Source organism: Corvus kubaryi, unplaced genomic scaffold, assembly GCF_017639235.1.
Source record: "Corvus kubaryi isolate FWS band 111438036 unplaced genomic scaffold, C.kubaryi_AGA036_p1.0 37334, whole genome shotgun sequence".
In the NCBI taxonomy this organism is placed as follows: Eukaryota; Metazoa; Chordata; class Aves; order Passeriformes; family Corvidae; genus Corvus; species Corvus kubaryi.
In genome coordinates, this window is record NW_024581108.1 from 25072716 (window position 1) to 25090225 (window position 17510).

General features: G+C 58.3%; 2 protein-coding genes across 6 annotated transcripts in view; one reads left to right on the forward strand and one right to left on the reverse strand.

The window, feature by feature from the left end:
• The window catches only part of SERBP1 (SERPINE1 mRNA binding protein 1), a 15605-nt gene extending 15118 nt beyond the window's left edge, over nucleotides 1-487 (reverse strand). For 2 of the 5 annotated variants that reach the window (XM_042030960.1, XM_042030959.1), the window contains exon 1: nucleotides 16-486. In XM_042030960.1, coding sequence (XP_041886894.1) covers nucleotides 16-370 — 355 coding nt within the window. In that variant the 5' untranslated portion in view covers nucleotides 371-486. Of the gene's footprint in view, nucleotides 1-15 lie in introns of all 5 variants that reach the window. The other 3 variants (XM_042030962.1, XM_042030961.1, XM_042030963.1) reach the window with 2 other exon arrangements.
• A 13990-nt stretch (nucleotides 488-14477) lies between these two features.
• On the forward strand, nucleotides 14478-16442 carry GADD45A (growth arrest and DNA damage inducible alpha). Its single transcript, XM_042030964.1, has 4 exons — nucleotides 14478-14635; nucleotides 14719-14820; nucleotides 14890-15103; nucleotides 15671-16442. The coding sequence occupies exons 1-4, from the start codon at nucleotides 14592-14594 to the stop codon at nucleotides 15782-15784; spliced, it is 474 nt and encodes a 157-aa protein (XP_041886898.1). The 5' UTR covers nucleotides 14478-14591; the 3' UTR covers nucleotides 15785-16442.
• The last annotated feature ends 1068 nt before the right edge of the window (nucleotides 16443-17510 follow it).

Genomic DNA, 17510 nt, shown 5'->3' on the forward strand with positions numbered 1-17510 from the left:
CCCCGGCCCGCTCACCCTCCTTCCGCAGCGGCGCTCCGGGCTGGCCCCCGCCATCCTCCCGGCGGTCCCCGCCGGCGAAGGGCGGCAGCGGGTTCTTGCGCTCCTTCTGCGACTCCCTGCGCAGCTGCTTGGCCGCACTGCCCGCGCCGCCGCCCGCCTGGCCTGCGCCGCCAGCCCCACCCGAGGAGCCGCTCTGGGCGCCCGCCGGGCCGCGGGCCCCGCCGCCCGCTTGGCTCCCGCCGCCGCCGCTCTCCTTCCTCCGGCTCTCCGCCGCGCGCAGCACCTCGAAGGGGTCGGACTCGTCATCGAAGAGCTGATCGAAGCGGTTGGTGACGACGCACCCGAAGCCCTCCTGCAGGTGTCCGGGCATGATGGGCCCCCGTCGGCGGGATCCTGCGCGGATGCTACCGGGGCCCCCCGCGCCCTGCTCGCTGCCGCACAAGATGGCGGGCCCTGAGGAGACGCGCTTCTCTTCCGGCGCGGCCACATCCGGGCACCTCCGCGGGGAGGGCGGGCGGGCGCTGCAGCGCCGCCGGCGGCCGCGCCGCGAACTGCGCGCACATTGTGTGAGGCGGGAGCGCGGTTTCCCGCCGTGGACTCTACCATCAGCGAGGGAGGGGGATAGGTCGACGGGGGAGGCGGGGGGGGGGGGGGGGGGGGGGGGGGGCCCCCCCCCGCGCCGATGGTACCGCCCGCGTGTGGGCTCCCTCAGAAATAAAACCTAAATAAAGCGGAATTAAGAGATTTGCAGTTATTGACTAATAAAAGTTGATTTTCAGGCCTTGAGCTGAAAGTTAGAACAAGATTTCCCGCCTTCGTGGGCATTTCTGCTCGTCTAATTAGCGGACAGACGTAGCAGGCAGTGTCAAGTGGAGGTGGTAGATGTTTGCGCGATTAATACGTATTAATATACTATTAATATAGCGGTATACAGTAGAAATAAATACTGTATATTGCTGTATATAATAATATGTAATATATATCATATGCGATAATATCTACAGCGATGTATAGTATATAATAACATAATAACACATAATGCATCATACATAATATGCGACACACAATATTAATATTAATATATTAAATATTGTATACTAATAGTAATAAGTTGATGCAATTATGTCAGTACACGACTATTATAATATTTTTATACATGAATACGTGTGTGTGTGTATGTGTGTATCTGGTTATAGCCAAAAGGCATTCTATCAAGAGATTAAAATGTAATAAACAGGCACAGATTTGACATGTCCTTCAAAACACGATTTGATTGCTCACAGTTTATATCTCTAAGTCATCAGAACCTTTTGGCACCTGTTATAAAATAAACTTTGTTCTCAGCAAGGATGTTATTTCCAATATTTGCTTTGCCTGTTCCAAGAAGCTTGAAATAATTGCTTTCAAAATTAATTTAATTACATTTGTTCAGTTCTTGAATGCGCGTTGCTCATAAATTCAAGACTCAACACCAACTGGTTTGGAAAACTCCATAGTTTAGTTTCTTCAAATAAACTAAAAATTTTTGGTTTCATGGATTGTTCTTCATTATATTTCCCTGCAGTGCCACAGCTCCCTGTGCTCTGTTTTTGGGAGGTTTTCGAGGAAACCCCTCCTGCAGTGGCTCTGAGGGGGATTGGAGCAGCTCACCCCCTTCCCGGGATATGAATAATCACCATAAATTATACCCTGAGAACTGAAAACATTCTTTTCTCAAAGCCTTTTAGGGATGAATCAAATGGCACCAAGCAACACCTAATTAAAACACTGCGTGGACGTGCCGATGTTTCCAGGAAAAGCCTGGATGCCCCGTCACACGCTCCGAGGCCGCGTTGCATCACACGCAGATTTTATGAACAAAACGCAAACGATTCCTACTCGGATCCCTGACGTGCTTTTGCCAGATGGCACCGGCAGCTTTATGGGAGGGGGCTTGCTCACGGAAATGGTCTGCCTGGCTCCGAGGGTTGGGATTTGCAACTCCAAGGGAAGCCAGAGCATCTGCCTTTTGTTGCTTTGGAAAGGGCTGCACACGTCCAGCTCCCCTGTGCTGCTGATGTGCGCTTGGTATTTCACAATTTTCCAAGTGCATGAAAGGTTTGGGATGACAGCTTGAATTAAACACATGCCAAACACAGGCAGATAGTGACAGGACAAGGGGGAATGGCTTCCCGCTGCCAGAGGGCAGGGATAGATGGGATACTGGGAAGGAATTGTTCGCTGGGAGGGTGGGGAGGTCCTGGAATGGATTTCCCAGAGCAGCTGTGGCTGCCCCTGGATCCCTGGCAGTGTCCGAGGCCAGGTTTGGATGGGGCTTGGAGCAGCCTGGGACAGTGGAAGGTGTCCCTGCCCATGGCAGGAGATGGAACCAGATGGTCTGTAAGGTCCTTTCCAACCCAAACCATTCCATCATTGTATGATGAAAACAGACTCCAAGTATTTAATACAAATGGGGAAACCGATCATCACGTGAACGCGGTTACCGGAGCTGGGCATTCTGTGCAGCAGGAAGCGGGAATTGCAGCCTGCAGGAAGCTCCTCTCTGGAGCGTCACACTCTGTGTTTGCATGTTGCTGTTTGCATTTAAACGGCCCCACAATCAGCCATGTGGGTCAAAAGTCCAAATGACAACGCTGTCCACGAGTATAATTCACAGTTTTCAAGCACTGCTGGCCACAAGACAACACTTCCATTCCTAACATTAAAAAAGGGGGTTTAAAATATTCAAACTAAAAGGGAGCCTTTACACCAAGGGAGGATCCTAGTGCTCTACCCACACAAGCGTTGTGGGTCACACAAAGGACCAGGACAGGACAGAAGTCACCTGTGTTTAGACCTCATTTGAAAAACAACTCTTTAACTGGCACATTCCAATTGATAAGTTTTCCTTGGTGGACAGGCACAGCCTTGCAGGAATCCCAGCCCACACTGGATCAGCACACTGTGACTGGCTGAGGGAAGGACGGATGGCAAGGTCTGCACTCATTAGGCACTAGCAGACAGCGAGGGTGATTAAAAAACACAAAGAAGTCTTCCAGGAGCTGCCACCAAAAGCTGGGCTGGCTTCTTCCATCCTCCTGCATGACAGACATGGGTGCTCTCCTTCCCCGCTGGAGTAAACCAGCATTTCCACCGGCCAGAGGAGCAGATCTCCAGTGCTATTTCTGGCTGGGACACACAGCGCTCCGTGGCCTATGGATATCCCACCTAAAGAGCTGCTGCCCAAAAGAGGCCCCGAGAGCCTTCGGACACGCTACACTCCTCTGCTATTCCAAAGCTTTGCCAGCAGCTGCCAGCTGCCTGCTTAATAAGCAGGAATAGGAAATGCAGCAAGTTTACAGCAGGGAGAAGAGTATTCAGCTGGGTCCTTGCTCCATTCCAAAACCATGGTTTTCCTACTTTTTGACTTTATAAATCTGGTTTATGGGGTTTTCAGTTATTTCACAGTCAGCATAGACAATATGTGAACGAGGAGGATACTGCTTGGAGGTTTCTTCGAGATGAATCTTTCCTTAGGTTGGCCTCAATGATCTTGGATGTCTTTTCCAACTTTAATGATTCTGTGATTCCAGGCCACAGGAAATACAGGGATTGCTTCCAAATAAAGTCAAGTATGGCCATGACTTCTGAGAATGAAAAAATTCACACACATCACAGAGAAATGTAGCAACTTCTCAGCTTGCATCCACACATGGATCCCTTCCGAGAAGAACTCCCGGAATTACCCAGCACTGCCCAGCGGGACAGCAGGAATGACCAGGAGAAGGCAGAAGTCACGAGGACATTCACGATCTGCAATGCACATCTTTATCCTCCCACATATTCTGCTCATTTCAGCACAGCACTAATGGGTTTTTTTTTAATATGGCAGAAAATGCAGCAGTTTCATTATGAGGAGGGCTGTAAAGATGTGAATAACAGCAGTATTTCTACCCTAAGTACGTGCAGTGAAAAATGCCCTCCCCCAGCATTGCTCTGTGCTTTAAAATGTGCACAGACAAGCGAAGCAAATCATGCAGACACAGAAGTTGGCTTGTAAATTAAGGCAGAGTAATTGAGCTCTGCCTGAACTTTCTTCCCCTGAATCCTAAACAACCTGTCGAGCAAGTGTTCTTCCTTGGAGCAGTCAAGGTAAGAGGTATTTTTAGTTTGGAAAAGCAGCACTGGAGCTGTACGAAGCAGAAGGTCGGGTACACCAAACACTCCTTCTGTCGCTGCTATTTCTGTGAGCTGGGCTGGTTTCTGTGAGCTGGGCTGGTTTCTGTGAGCTGTGCTCCAGCCACCCCTTCCCTGGCTCCCAAAGCCTGGTGCTGCAGAATGGGGGGGCCAGGAGGGGCTGGGGCACGGAGTCATAGAATCACAGAATGGGTTGGGTTGGAAAGACCTAAAAGCTCATTCCGTTCCAGCCCCTGCCATGGGCAAGGACACCTTCCAAAACTCCAAGATTGCTCCAACCTGGCCTTGAACACTTCCAGGGGTGGGTGCACAGGAGCCTCCTTGGCTGCGGTGATCAAACACCTCCCTTGGAAACTGCCCTGGAGGAGAGAGGCTTTCCCTTCCTAATCTGAAAAGATGGAGAAGAGGAGAAAATTATATTTCCCCTTCATAAAAGGCTCAGGAGAGCTCAGGCACACTGGGATCACGGTGCTGCGGGACCAAGGGGAGCCTCCACATCCCAGCACCCACCACTGCTGGGCTCAGCTCCCAGTGGGCACCAAGCCCTCCTGCCCAAGCCCCTCCGGCTGCCACCTCCAGCACCCGCAGCAGCTCTTCCCAGGGTCATTACTGGGGGAAATTAGGGGTGAAAAATTAGGAGGCGTCTCCATGGAACAGCCAAGGGCCAGGTGCAGCAGTGCTGGGAGGACTGGGACGTGCCTAAGTGGAACCCGCTGGGCAGGCTGGTAACTGTCTGAGCAGAAAGCTGCTCCTCCCTGCCAGCTCAAGCTGCCTCTGCTTCCACAGGCTGCTCCCGTCTCGCTGCCGCTGACACGGCCACTTTGTGCCCGCTGCCTCCTCCCACGCGCCCGCCGCTGGCACCGCCACACGGCCACGGGAACGCACCGGCAGCTGGAGCAGGGCCTGCTCTGCCTGGAAAAAGCAAAGACGCTGTGTTTTTCCCCCTGTGCCGCCTTATTTCAGGCTGGCTGTGCTGGTGTTGCAGCCCTGTGGGTGGCAGGAAAGGGAACACGTTAAACCGCGATTGCAGCCGAGCGTGGGGCAGCCCACGGCCGCGTGTTCGGTGTTGGGAGTTGTGCCTCCCCCACTCCTTCCCCACTGCCTGGCCTGGAGCAGCTCAGCCTCCTGCTCCAGGCTCGCTGCTGACCCTGGCCCACAGCCACAGGCCTTGGTGCTGAGGGAATCAGGTGCCTGAGAGGGATACGGGGATGCCAGTGATGACTGGGATACCCTCGCACATGGAATGTGCACAGGAGCTCCTGCAACAGCCATCTTCCAGCAGGCTGACTCACTGCCCTTTATCCTGAACCGACAGACAGACAAAATCTGGGCTGGCACTGTCCCTGGGGCAATGAAACCCTCTAGGGTACAAGTGTCAGCGTGCCCCACGGTGACACTGCCACTGAGGCTGTCCAGGAGACCCTCAGCCAGTCACGGTCCCCCTGGGGAAGCGATGGTGGGGATGGAGCTGCCTCCAAGCCCTGCCAGCGCCAAGCCCAGCTCGTTCTCGCCGTGCCGAAAACCAGCCCGTCCTGTTTGCTCACCCAGCTCCGAGCGGGACCGGCCGCGGGGCGTGGAGGGCGGCCAAGGGAGCTGGGCCGGGCTGCTGAGCCGGCAGCTCTGCTGGATCCGCGGGAATTGCTGCCGAGCCGAGGCAGGCGAGAGTGCTCTGAGTCACCCCACACCAACCCTGCCTGGCGTGGGGCTGCGGAGGGACAGTGCCCACCTTCATCATCCTCGTCCGTCCCGCTCACTCTCACCATCCTCATCCTTCCCGCTCACTCTCACCATCCTCATCCTTCCTGCTCACCCTCACCATCCTCATCCTTCCTGCTCACTCTCACCATCCTCAGCCTGCCCGCTCACTCTCACCACCCTCAGCCTGCCCCTCCAGCGGCTGCGGGGAGCAGAGAGTTCATCCGCTGCACAAATAAAAACGGCCTTTTTGTTTTATGGAGCACGATGCAGGGCAGGAACGAGTGTAGGTTTATTTTGGGGCACGGCCAAGGCAGGGCTGAGTTAAGGAAGACACAGTTTCCCACCTGGCAGCTGCAGGAGAGCAAGGAGATTGAGCTTGGCCGAGGTCTTTGCTGCACCAGCTGAGCCCTGAGCCTGGTGGCACCAGGATAAACTCTGCTGGAGCAGGGATCAGCGCAGCCCATCCCAGGCCCTCTGGCACCCAAAGCCCTTCTCACACGAGGCACCTGTCCCAAACACGACCCAGCCCCAGTGCTTGGTTTTTCTCGTCCCTGCAGATGCATTTGACACAAAACTGACCTGAGCCAAGCCCTCCGTGCCAGCAGCCCAGCCTGGGAGCACCCAGCCGCTGCTGTTTGCACATGGGGCAGGGCACTCAGTTTTCCTTGTCCAGCGTGATCCTCCTGCCTGCTTCTCCTGCCTGTTTGGGCTCTGGGAGGAGCCCAGCCCTGCAGGACCCCCGGGGAAGTGGGGAGAAATCCTTGAGGGGTGTGCAGCACACGGAGTGATCCGAACACCAGCTCCCCAGCACTCAGCTGAGCGCCCCTTTGCTCTGCTGTGCTTGATTGAAACAGGCTTGGCGCAAACTCCAGGACCTTGGTGGGACTCTGGGCAGAGCAGGACGTGCAGGAGCAGCAGCAGCAGCTCCCGTGCAGAAACCTCGCGTGTTCCAGGCGCGGGGATGACACCGCCTCAGCCACCAGCGTGGTGCCAGGTTTGGGCCATGAGCCGGAGCCATTCCTGCCGGCACCGTCTGTCATGGACCAGGCTGGTATTCCCAGGCTGGTATTCCCAGGGGCTGAGCAGGGCACCGGCTCAGCCCACGTGCTGTTCCCGGGAGCCCCGGGCCCACGCGTGCCGACCGAGCTGCTGCGGCAGCAGCTGGCCCGGGTAAGGAAATACAGGAACAGGCAGATCAAACACGCCGAAAGGAGGTCACGGAACTGCCTCTGCTGCTGCTCGGCGAGGCACCTACTCATTAGGGTGATTACAGGCACCCAGCTCTGCTAACGAGCGGCGTGGGCTGCCCGACCCGCACGTCTCAAACAAGCCTCGGGGCTGTTGTCGCACGTTCGGCTCAGCTGCGGCTCGGGTGGCAGCTTGGGAGGTGTCCCCACTGCTCCCGCCTGTCCCAAGCCCTCCAAAGGGGATCCCAAATCCTGGTAGGTGCAGTGCACCCCGGGTAGGCTTGCTGTGCATCCTTGGGGTGTAGAGCGGGGTTGGGGTGCTTCCTGAGCCCGGAGCTGATGTACAGGCAGGAATATTGAGGTGCAGAGACCACCCTTTTCCATGGATGTTTGGGGGGATGAAGGGGCTGGACCTCAGGGCAGCGCACAGGAGGCTGCTCACAGGCTGAGCATCCGGGGGCTGGCTCTCCATCACACACCGTCCTTAAGGCATCGGCCACAAAAGTGTCTCCTGAGGAGGAGATGCAAAGGCTCGGGATGTGTTTGCGAGAGCTCCTGCCCAGGAAGTGAACCTTTGCCTGGCCACCCGTCCTGCCTGGATCCCACCCATCCCGCCTGGCTCCTGGGCTGCAGGCACCACAGACAAATGAAAGATGCTCAGCCTGCAGCCCAGGACCTGCAGCAAGACCCCCAACCCCTCCCCACACTGAGGATTCTTCCCCTGAGTTCTTCACCCTCTGCCTTGTGTCACTCATGGACTGTCCCAGTGCTGATGTCCCACAGGGTCCCCACAGCTGCTCCCTTAGATAAGGACACAAACGAGCAGGGAGCTGCAGGACTGACAGCTCTGATAAGGTGCCACAGGGAGCGCACTCCCCAGGCTGGTGGCATGGTGGGCATCATCCCCAGGCCGGTGGCATGGTGGGCATCCCGTCCTGTCCATGGTACAGGTCCTGTTTGTGGTCAAGGTGATTGGATCACAGAATGGTTTGGGCTGGAAGGGACCTTAAAGATCATCTCTTTCCAACTAATTCTAATTCTAATTCTAATTAGAAAATTATGCATATTAAAAAAAAAGTGTGCGTTTTCGCAAGACAAACAAATCACCCTTGTTAACAGGTTCATGTTAAAGGATTGGCCTGACTGCTCCAGGAAGTGAGTGCAGGTCCTCCTCCCCCCGTGGCAGGTGGGAAGTGGTGTCAGCCACATCCCCGGTGTCAGCCACATCCCCGGTGACACGGCAGCGCTCAGGGATGCCAGGAGCCCCCGGCCCTGCTCCTGCTCCACGGGACATTGCTGCTCCATGAGGCCAGCCAGGAAGCAGCTCCCTGCAGGTGCCCTGGAGCATGTGCAGCTGCATTTTTCTGCTTCTTTCATCACCTCTAATTCCTCCTAAAGAGCTTCTGGGCTTGGGGCACAAGCCCCACATTCCCCTGGGGCTCCCCTGCTCTCTGCACCGCTGGACAGGTTTGGTGTGGAGATGCCATCAGGATGGGACGTCCTGAGGTCCATCCCACCCTGCTCCCACTGCTCCTGCAGCCGCTGCCTCCATCCTCCATGGGATGGTTTCTCACCCAATGTTTCCTCTGGTTTCGCAGCCCAAGTGACTCCCTGGGATGTTGGCGGCCCCCAGCCTGCAGCCCCACAGTGGGGCAGGGGGGTCAGCACAAACAGACCCTAATCCCACTGGTGCCACCAGGCTGTCCTTGTCAGGATCCCATGATTAAAGGCTGCACTCATCGTTCTCTTTTTCCTTACTGCAAAACTACATCAAAAAAACCAACAAACGCATTTTTCCTGCCGTGCCAGAGCCGCGATATCCCGGCTTGAGCTCCCGGGTGCTCCCCCCGGTGCGGCCGCCAGAGGGCACCGGAGCGACGGCGGCCGCGTCCCCTCCGTGTCCCTGTCCCTGTCCTGTCCCTGTCCGTGTGCGGGCAGGGGCCGAACCTGGGCAGGGATGCTCCAAACCCATCCAGCCTGGCCTTGGACACTGCCAGGGATCCAGGGGCAGCCACAGCTGCTCTGGGAATTCTATTCCAGGGCCTGCCCACCTCCCCAGCCAGGAATTCCTTCCCAATCTCCCATCCAGCCCTGCCCTCTGGCAGTGGGAAGCCATTCCCTGTGTCCTGTCCCTCCATGCCTTGTCCCCAGTCCCTCTGCAGCTCTCCTGGAGCCCCTTTAGGCCCTGCCAGGGGCTCTGAGCTCTCCCTGGAGCCTTCTCCTCTCCAGGTGAGCACCCCCAGCTCTGCCAGCCTGGCTCCAGAGCAGAGGGGCTCCAGCCCTGCAACAGCTCCGTGGATTCCTCTGGAATCACTCCAGCAGCTCCAAGTCCTCCTGCTGTTGGACCTCAGGGCTGGAGGCAGCTCTGCAATGGGGTCTCATAAACATTATATGCATTTTATATTATATATTTTAGTTTATATTTTGTAATCTGCTCTCAAATAAACACCCCAGTCTCATTATCTCTGCTGCAATGACCATCGAACTCAGGGCTTCGCTCCAAGGTCCTTCCCCTTTGCTTTCCAAACACTCTTCTCACTCCGTGTATTTGTAGGAGACAAAATGAATTCAGATGAATGATTTAATGTCCCCCCCCGAGCTCCCTGCTGCCCACAGAACACCAGGAAATGTAACTCTGACTGGAGGCTGAACCAGCCCAGTTCCCTGATTCCACGTTCATGACTGGGGGCTGGTTTGGGGAGGGTCCAGCCCTCCCTCTGCTCATACCAGAGCTCTTCTGCATGCACAGGGAAAGCAAAGCACCTGGGAAACAGGGAGCTGCCTGTGGGAGGCTGGGTGTCTCCAGCAGGGCACAGGAAGCCAATTCCTTGTGGGGCAGGACAGTGTTCCCTCACGGAAGAGCCGCTCGTGTGCTGGTTTATGGCCCCACGCTGCCATTAAATGGACAAAGTTTGGTTTTATTTTCCTGCAGCTCTCCCTGTCCCCATCCTGGACTTCGCCCGGCGCTGCCCGGCCGGATGATTCCCACCAGCACTCGAGGCTGCCACGTGAGGCCGGCCTGCACAGGGTGTGAAAAACACCTGCTCCATGCAGGGAGGAGGGGTGGAGGGATGCATCCAGGGCAAGGGATGGCAGGCAGATGGAATTTCCCTGCCAGCAGCAGCGCAGGTTTCTGCTGCCCTGAATTCACAGGTGTGAGGAGCTGCTGGGAGCCGAGCAGGGACTTGCTGGGGCAGCACCTCACAGGCTGGGGAAGGAAAAGACATTCCAGCAGCTACCCAGGGTGGTGGGACATGGGTGATCCATATAATCATAGAATCCTGGGCTGGAAGCCACCTTAGAGCTCATCCAGCTCCACTCTCCTGGGGAGTGGGCAGGGACACCTTCCACTATCCCAGGCTGCTCCAAGCCCTGTCCAACCCAGCTTTGAGCACTTCCAGGAATGGAGCAGCCACAGCTGCCAGGGTCTCACCACCCTCACAGCCAAGAATTTCCTCCTAATCTCTAATTTCCATCCCCCCTCCTTCAGTTCAAAGCCATTAAAGCACTCCCAGGCTCCCACTTGTGCTCCCTGTTTGCAGAGTTCCTGCTGCCGAGCCCCAGAGTGCTGCAGCCAGGGAGACCCAGCTATGTTCCAGCACCACGGAGGGCCACAGGAATGTGCTGAGTGCAGGCAAACCGGGTGGGATAAACACATCCCAGATCCCGCAGCCCCCCAGCCCCCTGCCCTCCCACCTTCGGGGGAGGTAACCCCCAGTCAGGAGCCTGCAAAGGAGCCTGGGCCAGGCAGGAGGTGGCTGTCTGTTCCAGGGAAGTCCCACCCCTGCTCCGTGCCACCGAGCTGGGCTCTCAGCTGCACTCCCGTGACCTGGGAGGTTGAGAAAGCTGCTGGCACCGTGCCCAGCTCCAGAGCCAAACCCAGCCAGGCCCAGACTTCCTGGCTGCCCTGTGCGCTCCCAGGTCTGGCCAAAGTCAAACCCTGAACACCAGCAGGGGTAGCTCCAGCTGAACCCCGCTTTTAGTTCCATCAGGGATGGAGAAACTCCAAGGAAAACAGGGGGAAAGTGCCTTCTTGCTCTTGTTGTGCTGCCAGCGCTGGAGGGGACATGGCACTGATGGTGCCAGGGAAGCTGGACCCTGGGGCAACGCCAGGCTTCTGCCCCGCTCCACAGGGAGGCAAAGCCAAAGTTTCCTGGGTGTCAGAGCCCGGGGGATCTGCTCCTGCAAGGCTCCGGGGTGGCATGCCCTGCTCTGGGAAGGTGGAAGCTGCACACAGCAGTGAGCTGGGGCACCGGGGTCAGGTCGGTGACATGGAACTGGTGGCACTGGGAAAACAGCGGCTGCTGGACCAGAGGCCGCCCCTGGAATGTGCAAGCTGGCGTTTGCTTTGCAGCAGCACCCGCTGCCCTCGGTATCCAGCGGATCCGGAGGGGACTGGGAACACTCAGTGGCCCTGGCACAGCAGCGTGGGCTGCCCAGGGGACGGGTGGGGTGTCCCAGCAAACGGACACAGCGGGATCTGCCCCTTGCAGCGGGATGGTCAAGGGGCCAGCGGGGCTGGACAGAGGCCCCATGTGGGACAGGGCAATGCAGGGCAAGAAGGGAACGGATCAGGGACACCCAAACAAGGGACAGCAGAGAGCCAAGTGGGAAGGGAGCAGAAGGCCCTGTGGGGCTCAGGGGCTGGGACCACCCTGAGGCAGCCCCCGGGAAGGGCCTTGGCTGTCTGCCGGTGGCTCCGGCAGGGACGGGGCTTTGTCACCTCTCACCGACACTGTTTGATGGTTGGTCTCATTCCCAAAAACTGAAATTAAACAACTTGAGGCTCTGACGTGCAGGAAGCACCTCTCCAGCTGGCCCAGAAGTCCTCCCCAGCACAGCTCCCATCGAGGGCTCCAGTGGGCATCTCCCACATCCCCGGGGGTTAACCCACTGCTCGCCAAGCTGCCTCCAACCACGGGCAGCCAAACCCCACAGCCAGAGAACATTTGGGGTGAGGGTCTGCCGGGTGGGGGGAAGAGCTGAGCCCCTTGGCTGAGCCCGACACAGCTCCTGACCCCCGACTCTGTGATGCTGAACACGGAGGGGAGGGCAAGCACAGCCTGGTGAATGATGAAAGTCAGGATTAAAGGGCAGGGGGAGAGCAAAACACCCCGGCCGCTTTTGGCAGGTGATGAAAGGAAGGTTTAGCAGCAGCTGCCAGCTGGGAACTGACGGAGGGACAACTGCGGGTCCGGCTCCATCCTGGGCTGCCCAGGCCGGCAGCCACGGCACATCCCCAGCACAGCCACCCACTGTCCCTGCAGCAGAGCCGAGGCACCCAGGCACCTCCCGAGCATCCCTGCTGCTCCTCTGGGAAAAGGGAGAGACAGGAAAACTGCGCCCAGCCGGGAAGCCTGCAGGGAAAGCGCAGTTTCAGAGCATTGCCTGCCGGGTCCCGGAGCTGCCGCCGCCCAGGAGAGAGAAAAGAGGCTTCAGCTGCCTCCCAGCTGCCTCCGAGACAGATTTAGCTCTGGGGCCGGCACAGATGGGGCTGCGAGGCCGGAGCCCTCGCCGCAGAGCCCTCGCCTGCAGTTGCTAATAGAGATACAGCAAATTAAGCGAACTTAATTCAGAGGGTCACCACACAATGCTCCCACCTGTTTTGCCGCGGTCCGGCCATCTGCCACCCCTCCACCTGATGCAAAAAGGGCTTTTTCCCCCTTTCTCCCAATGCTGTGGGCTTCGTTAAGTCGTGTCGGGTCTCATCAGGCTGCAGCAGCAGGACGGGGGCAGCCAGAGCCCAGCCGGGGGGGCACTTGCAGAACAAACTCCTGCCAGGTTTCCTCCTGGAGCCAATGCAACCTGGGGGTACTGAAATCACCCTCTGCATTCTGGTTTCATATGGTTTCATATGTCCCTGAAGTGTTCCAGGCGGGACAGGGCTTGGAGAAACCTGGGATGGTGGGAGCTGTCCTTGCCAAGGCAGGGGGTGGGACAAAACGGTCCCTAAGGTCCCTTCCAACCCAAACCATCCCAGGACGCTGTGATTCTGTGATATCTCGTGTCCCAGATGGCCAATTCAGTGATCCTGCAGGAGGTGCACGGAGAGCAGCTCGGCACCACCCTCTGCACATTGTGCTTCGGCAAACACCACTGTGGAAAATGGCTCCTGCTGTTCAGGAGCTGGAGGAAAACACTGACACAAGCAAAACTTTAAAGCACACGCTGCCAAAATCTCCGTGAGGGACCACCAAGGGTCCCGACTGCAGCCCTGCTCTATGGAGCCAGTGGGAATGTGCCAGCCCACAGCCAGGCTGGGAAAGAGCTCCGGTACCGGCTGTGGGAGGATGGAGGGGTTTGGGTGCAACAGCTGAGAAAGCTTTGACACAGCACCCGTCAGGAGAAATCCTCCCCGGAGGTCTGCAGGGCTGACACGGGACATCTGGAGTGGAAGCAGCTTCCCGGAGAAGCACCAAGTTCTTGGAAACCTGCAAAGGGAGAGATCACAGAACCACAGACTGGTTTGGGTTGGGAGAGACCTTAAAGATCATCCAGTGCCACCCCTGCCATGGCAGGGACACCTTCCACCATCCCAGATTGCTCCAAGCCCCATCCAGCCTGGCCTTGGGCACTGCCAGGGATGGGGCAGCCACGTTGTTCCCTGTGGCAAACGTTGTCCCTGTGTTTGAAGGTTGGTGAGGCTGTGTCCTGAGCACACTGGTGTCCCCTGGAAGGAGCACTGCAAGAGTGCAACCCCTGTGGAGGCAGGGAAGACAGAGAAGTGCATCCATCGAAGGATGGGATTCTGTCCCACTGCCCCTCTCAGGTGAGGCCCCACCTGCAGAGCTGCCCCAGCCCTGGGATCAACACCAGGAGGACGTAGAGCTGCTGGAGTGATTCCAGAGGAGCCCCCGGAGCTGCTCCAGGGCTGGAGCCCCTCTGGAGCCAGGCTGGGAGAGCTGGGGGTGCTCACCTGGAGAGGAGAAGGCTCCAGGGAGAGCTCAGAGCCCCTGGCAGGGCCTGAAGGGGCTCCAGGAGAGCTGCAGAGGGACTGGGGACAAGGCATGGAGGGACAGGACACAGGGAATGGCTTCCCAGTGCCAGAGGGCAGGGCTGGATGGGAGATTGGGAAGGAATTCCTGGCTGGGAAGGTGAGGAGGCCCTGGAATGGAATTCCCAGAGCAGCTGTGGCTGCCCCTGGATCCCTGGCAGTGTCCAAGGCCAGGTTGGACATTGGGGCTGGGAGCAGGCTGGTCTGTGGCAGGTGTCCCTGCCCGTGTCCCATTCCCATTCCCATTCCCATTCCCATTCCCATTCCCTGCCCCCGTTCCCGACCGCTCCGAGCGGGGTCAGGCCCGGCCGGGCTCCGCAGCACGTGGGCGTGGTCTCATTTGCATAGGCCAATGGCAGCGGGGTATGCAAATGAGGGTGGCGCGGGTTGGCCGGGGCGGGCGGGGGTAGCGCGCGCGGGGCGCCTTTGTCCGGCACAGGCGGCGGGGCCGGCGGGGCCGGAGCGCGGCCGCGTCCCGTGCCCGGTGTCCGTCCGTGTCCCGCGTCCGGCCCTGTCCCCGTGCCCTCGTCCCCGTGATGACTCTGGAGGAGCTGCCCGGGGAGCGCCGCGCCGCCGGGAGGTGAGGCCGAGGGGGCGGCGGGGGTCGGGCGGGGAGCGGCGCGGGGTGGCCGGTGACGGCCGGTGCCGCGTGTCCCGGCGCAGGATGGAGCAGGCGGGGGACGCGCTCGAGGAGGTGCTGAGCAAGGCGCTGAGCCAGCGGAGCCTCACCCTCGGCGTCTACGAGGCGGCCAAGCTGCTCAACGTGTGAGTGACCCCCCGTACCCCCCGCTGCCCCCTGCCCGGTGCGCCCGCGGTGACGGCGGTGCCCCGCAGGGACCCCGATAACGTGGTGCTGTGCCTGCTGGCGGCCGAGGAGGAGGAGGCGGGGGACGCGGCGCTGCAGATCCACTTCACTCTGCTGCGGGCCTTCTGCTGCGAGAACGACATCAACATCCTGCGCGTCAGCAACCCGGCGCGCCTGGCGCAGCTGCTGCTGCCCGCCGCGGGCCCCGACCCGCCCGCGGACCTGCACTGCGTGCTCGTCACGGTGAGCCCGGGCCGCCGCCGCGGGGGGACACCCGCGGGTCCCCGCTGCCGGCCGGGACCCCTCGACATGCCGCGCCCGGGGCTCGAACCCGCGGCCTCAGCGGGCCGGCACCAGGGGTCCCGCGGGGCTTCCCGCGCCCCGGGGAAAGCGGGGTCCTGCTCCCCTTCTTCTGCTTTATCTCCCCCATCTTTCTCCTTTGTTTTTCCCCTCTTTCTCCTGTTGTTCTGGGGGGGGGGGCTTTCCCTATTTCTCCTCCCTTCCCCTTCTCTATTTTTCCCCTCCCCTCTTTATTTTTCCCTTTTTCTTTCCTTTCCCTCCCCCCTTTTATCTCTCTCTCTTTTTATTTTTTTTCCCCCCTTCCCTACTCTGCCCCAGAGTCCAAAGCTAAACTCCTCACATGCTTCCAGGCTTGACTTGTTTGTTTGCCTCGGTAGCAATTTAAGATGATTCACACTCCTGGGCCTTCTGCTGTGCTTTTTGTTTCCCCGCCCCCCCCCCCCCCCCCCCCGTGCCGCACTCGGGTTGTTTTTGCTGCCCTGCTGAAGCTTTTTGCCGTCCCCTTTCCAGAACCCGCAGGCCTCGCAGTGGAAGGATCCAGCGCTGAGTCAGCTGATGTGTTTCTGCCGGGAGAGCCGGTACCTGGACCAGTGGGTGCCGGTGATCAATCTCCCGGAGCGGTGACCCCGAGCCCGGCCCCATCCCGCTGGAGTGGTGCAAGACTTTCGCAGTTGCTCAGGAAGGAACTCCCTGTCCCGGCTCCAGGATTCCGGGGGGTGGGGGGGGGGAGGAAAAATAAAACCCAACAACAACAAAAAAAGTATAAAATTATAAAGCTAAAACTGACGTCGGGGGGGGTTTGGCTGCAGTGGAGCGAGGCGTGGGACTGGAGCCAAGCGATGCCGAGTGTGGGAGCCAAGGAAAACAAGGGATGAGCCCAGCCCGACGTGCCCGGGGTGCCCTCCCGAGAACACCCCTCACTCTTTCTGTCCTTAAGTGCCACTTAAAGTTCCTGCTTTAAACACCTTAACGAGCAAACAAGGTTAATCGAGGCCTTTTGCCAGCAATGTTGTTGTATTTTTGGGATGGTAATTCTCACGTTTTTATGCTAAGATATATAATAATAATAAGTTATTTTCTGATATTGATGGAGAAATTATTTATACTTGGAGGTTTGAGAACCGAAATGCCCTCAAGCAGTTGGTCTGCAACCACGAATCTTCTCCCAGCTGGCTGCAAGAGCAGCGCCATTAATATAATTGTTTGAAATTCGAGTGTTTTTTGGGGTTATGGTGTTCTTGTTTTGTGTTTTCTTTTTTTTGAAATAAAGTGTAAAATCAAACCTTTGGCCCAGGGTTTTATTTCCTTACTCTGTGAGTGCACAGGTATCAGGGCTGAGCAGCAGCTGCTTCCTTGTCCTGGCCATGGGCAAGGTCCTGTTGTGCAGCTCCAGTGTGGGTTTATTCCCGGCCCCTCCCAAGCAATTAAACGCCAAAGCAGCCGATGTGCTGCAGGAAAGGTTGGGAATGTTATTTATTTATTTGTTTGTTTGTTTTGCTTGCCTGCTGCCACAGCAGGGGCTAAAAAACTGGGGCTTTGCTGCCGAGGCTTCCACGCTCCTGCAGCTCCTTCTCGGCAGGTGGGAAACCTGATTCCTTGGAGGAGGAAAAGCTGCCCCAGTGTTTCCTTGCAACGCCCCGGGGATTTGTTTGCACCCCCAGCTCGGCCCGTGTCCCCCGGGGCCGGGAGCTCCCGGTGCCAGGCTGGCACAGATGGGATTTCTCCGTGTGGCAGGAAAATCCACACCCCCCCTGCTGCTGGCACTGCCCGGGGAGGCCACGGGGACGCCGGTGCCCCACCCTGTCCCTCCCTGAGGGCACCCAGCTGGACCCCAGGGCCCCCGTGTGCCCCAGCAGTGGCACGGGGTCACTCTGTGCCCAGCCCCGCAGGAAAGGTGCCAGCCCAGCCGGGAGGGGAGGCTGGACCTGTTCTCCCACTCGCGGGATGCTCCAGCACGGGGCCACCCAGCCCAGTCCGTGTCCAGCCCGGGGCTCAGGACAGGCCGGTGCCACCCTGGGCCCGGTGACGCTGCAGCAGCACCAGCAGCCGATTTATTTCTCCAAGCTCAGACTCCATCCAAACCCTCCCGAATCCCCGGCTCCTCCTGGTGTCATCCCCAGGCCTGTCCCCACACTACAAAATGGGTGGCCCTGGGAACACCTGGCCCAGCACCCAAATTCTCATTTTTCTCCCTAAATCAGCCAGCTTGGCCAAAGCTAAAGATGGGCAGCCCAATGATGCAGCATGGTGGGGTCTCACCACGAGTTTCTCCCAGCACCTGTGGATGCAATGGTCTCACTTCTCCTTTTTTAAAAAATTCTACGAGGGCAGAGTCTGTATTTCCCCCAAA

Coding starts and splice junctions, on each gene's coding strand:
- GADD45A (XM_042030964.1), top strand. CDS start 14,592: ATGACTCTGGAGGAGCTGCCCGGGGAGCGCCGCGCCGCCGGGAG. Junction 14,636..14,718: donor GAGCGCCGCGCCGCCGGGAG/GTGAGGCCGAGG, acceptor GTCCCGGCGCAG/GATGGAGCAGGCGGGGGACG. Junction 15,104..15,670: donor TGCACTGCGTGCTCGTCACG/GTGAGCCCGGGC, acceptor TCCCCTTTCCAG/AACCCGCAGGCCTCGCAGTG.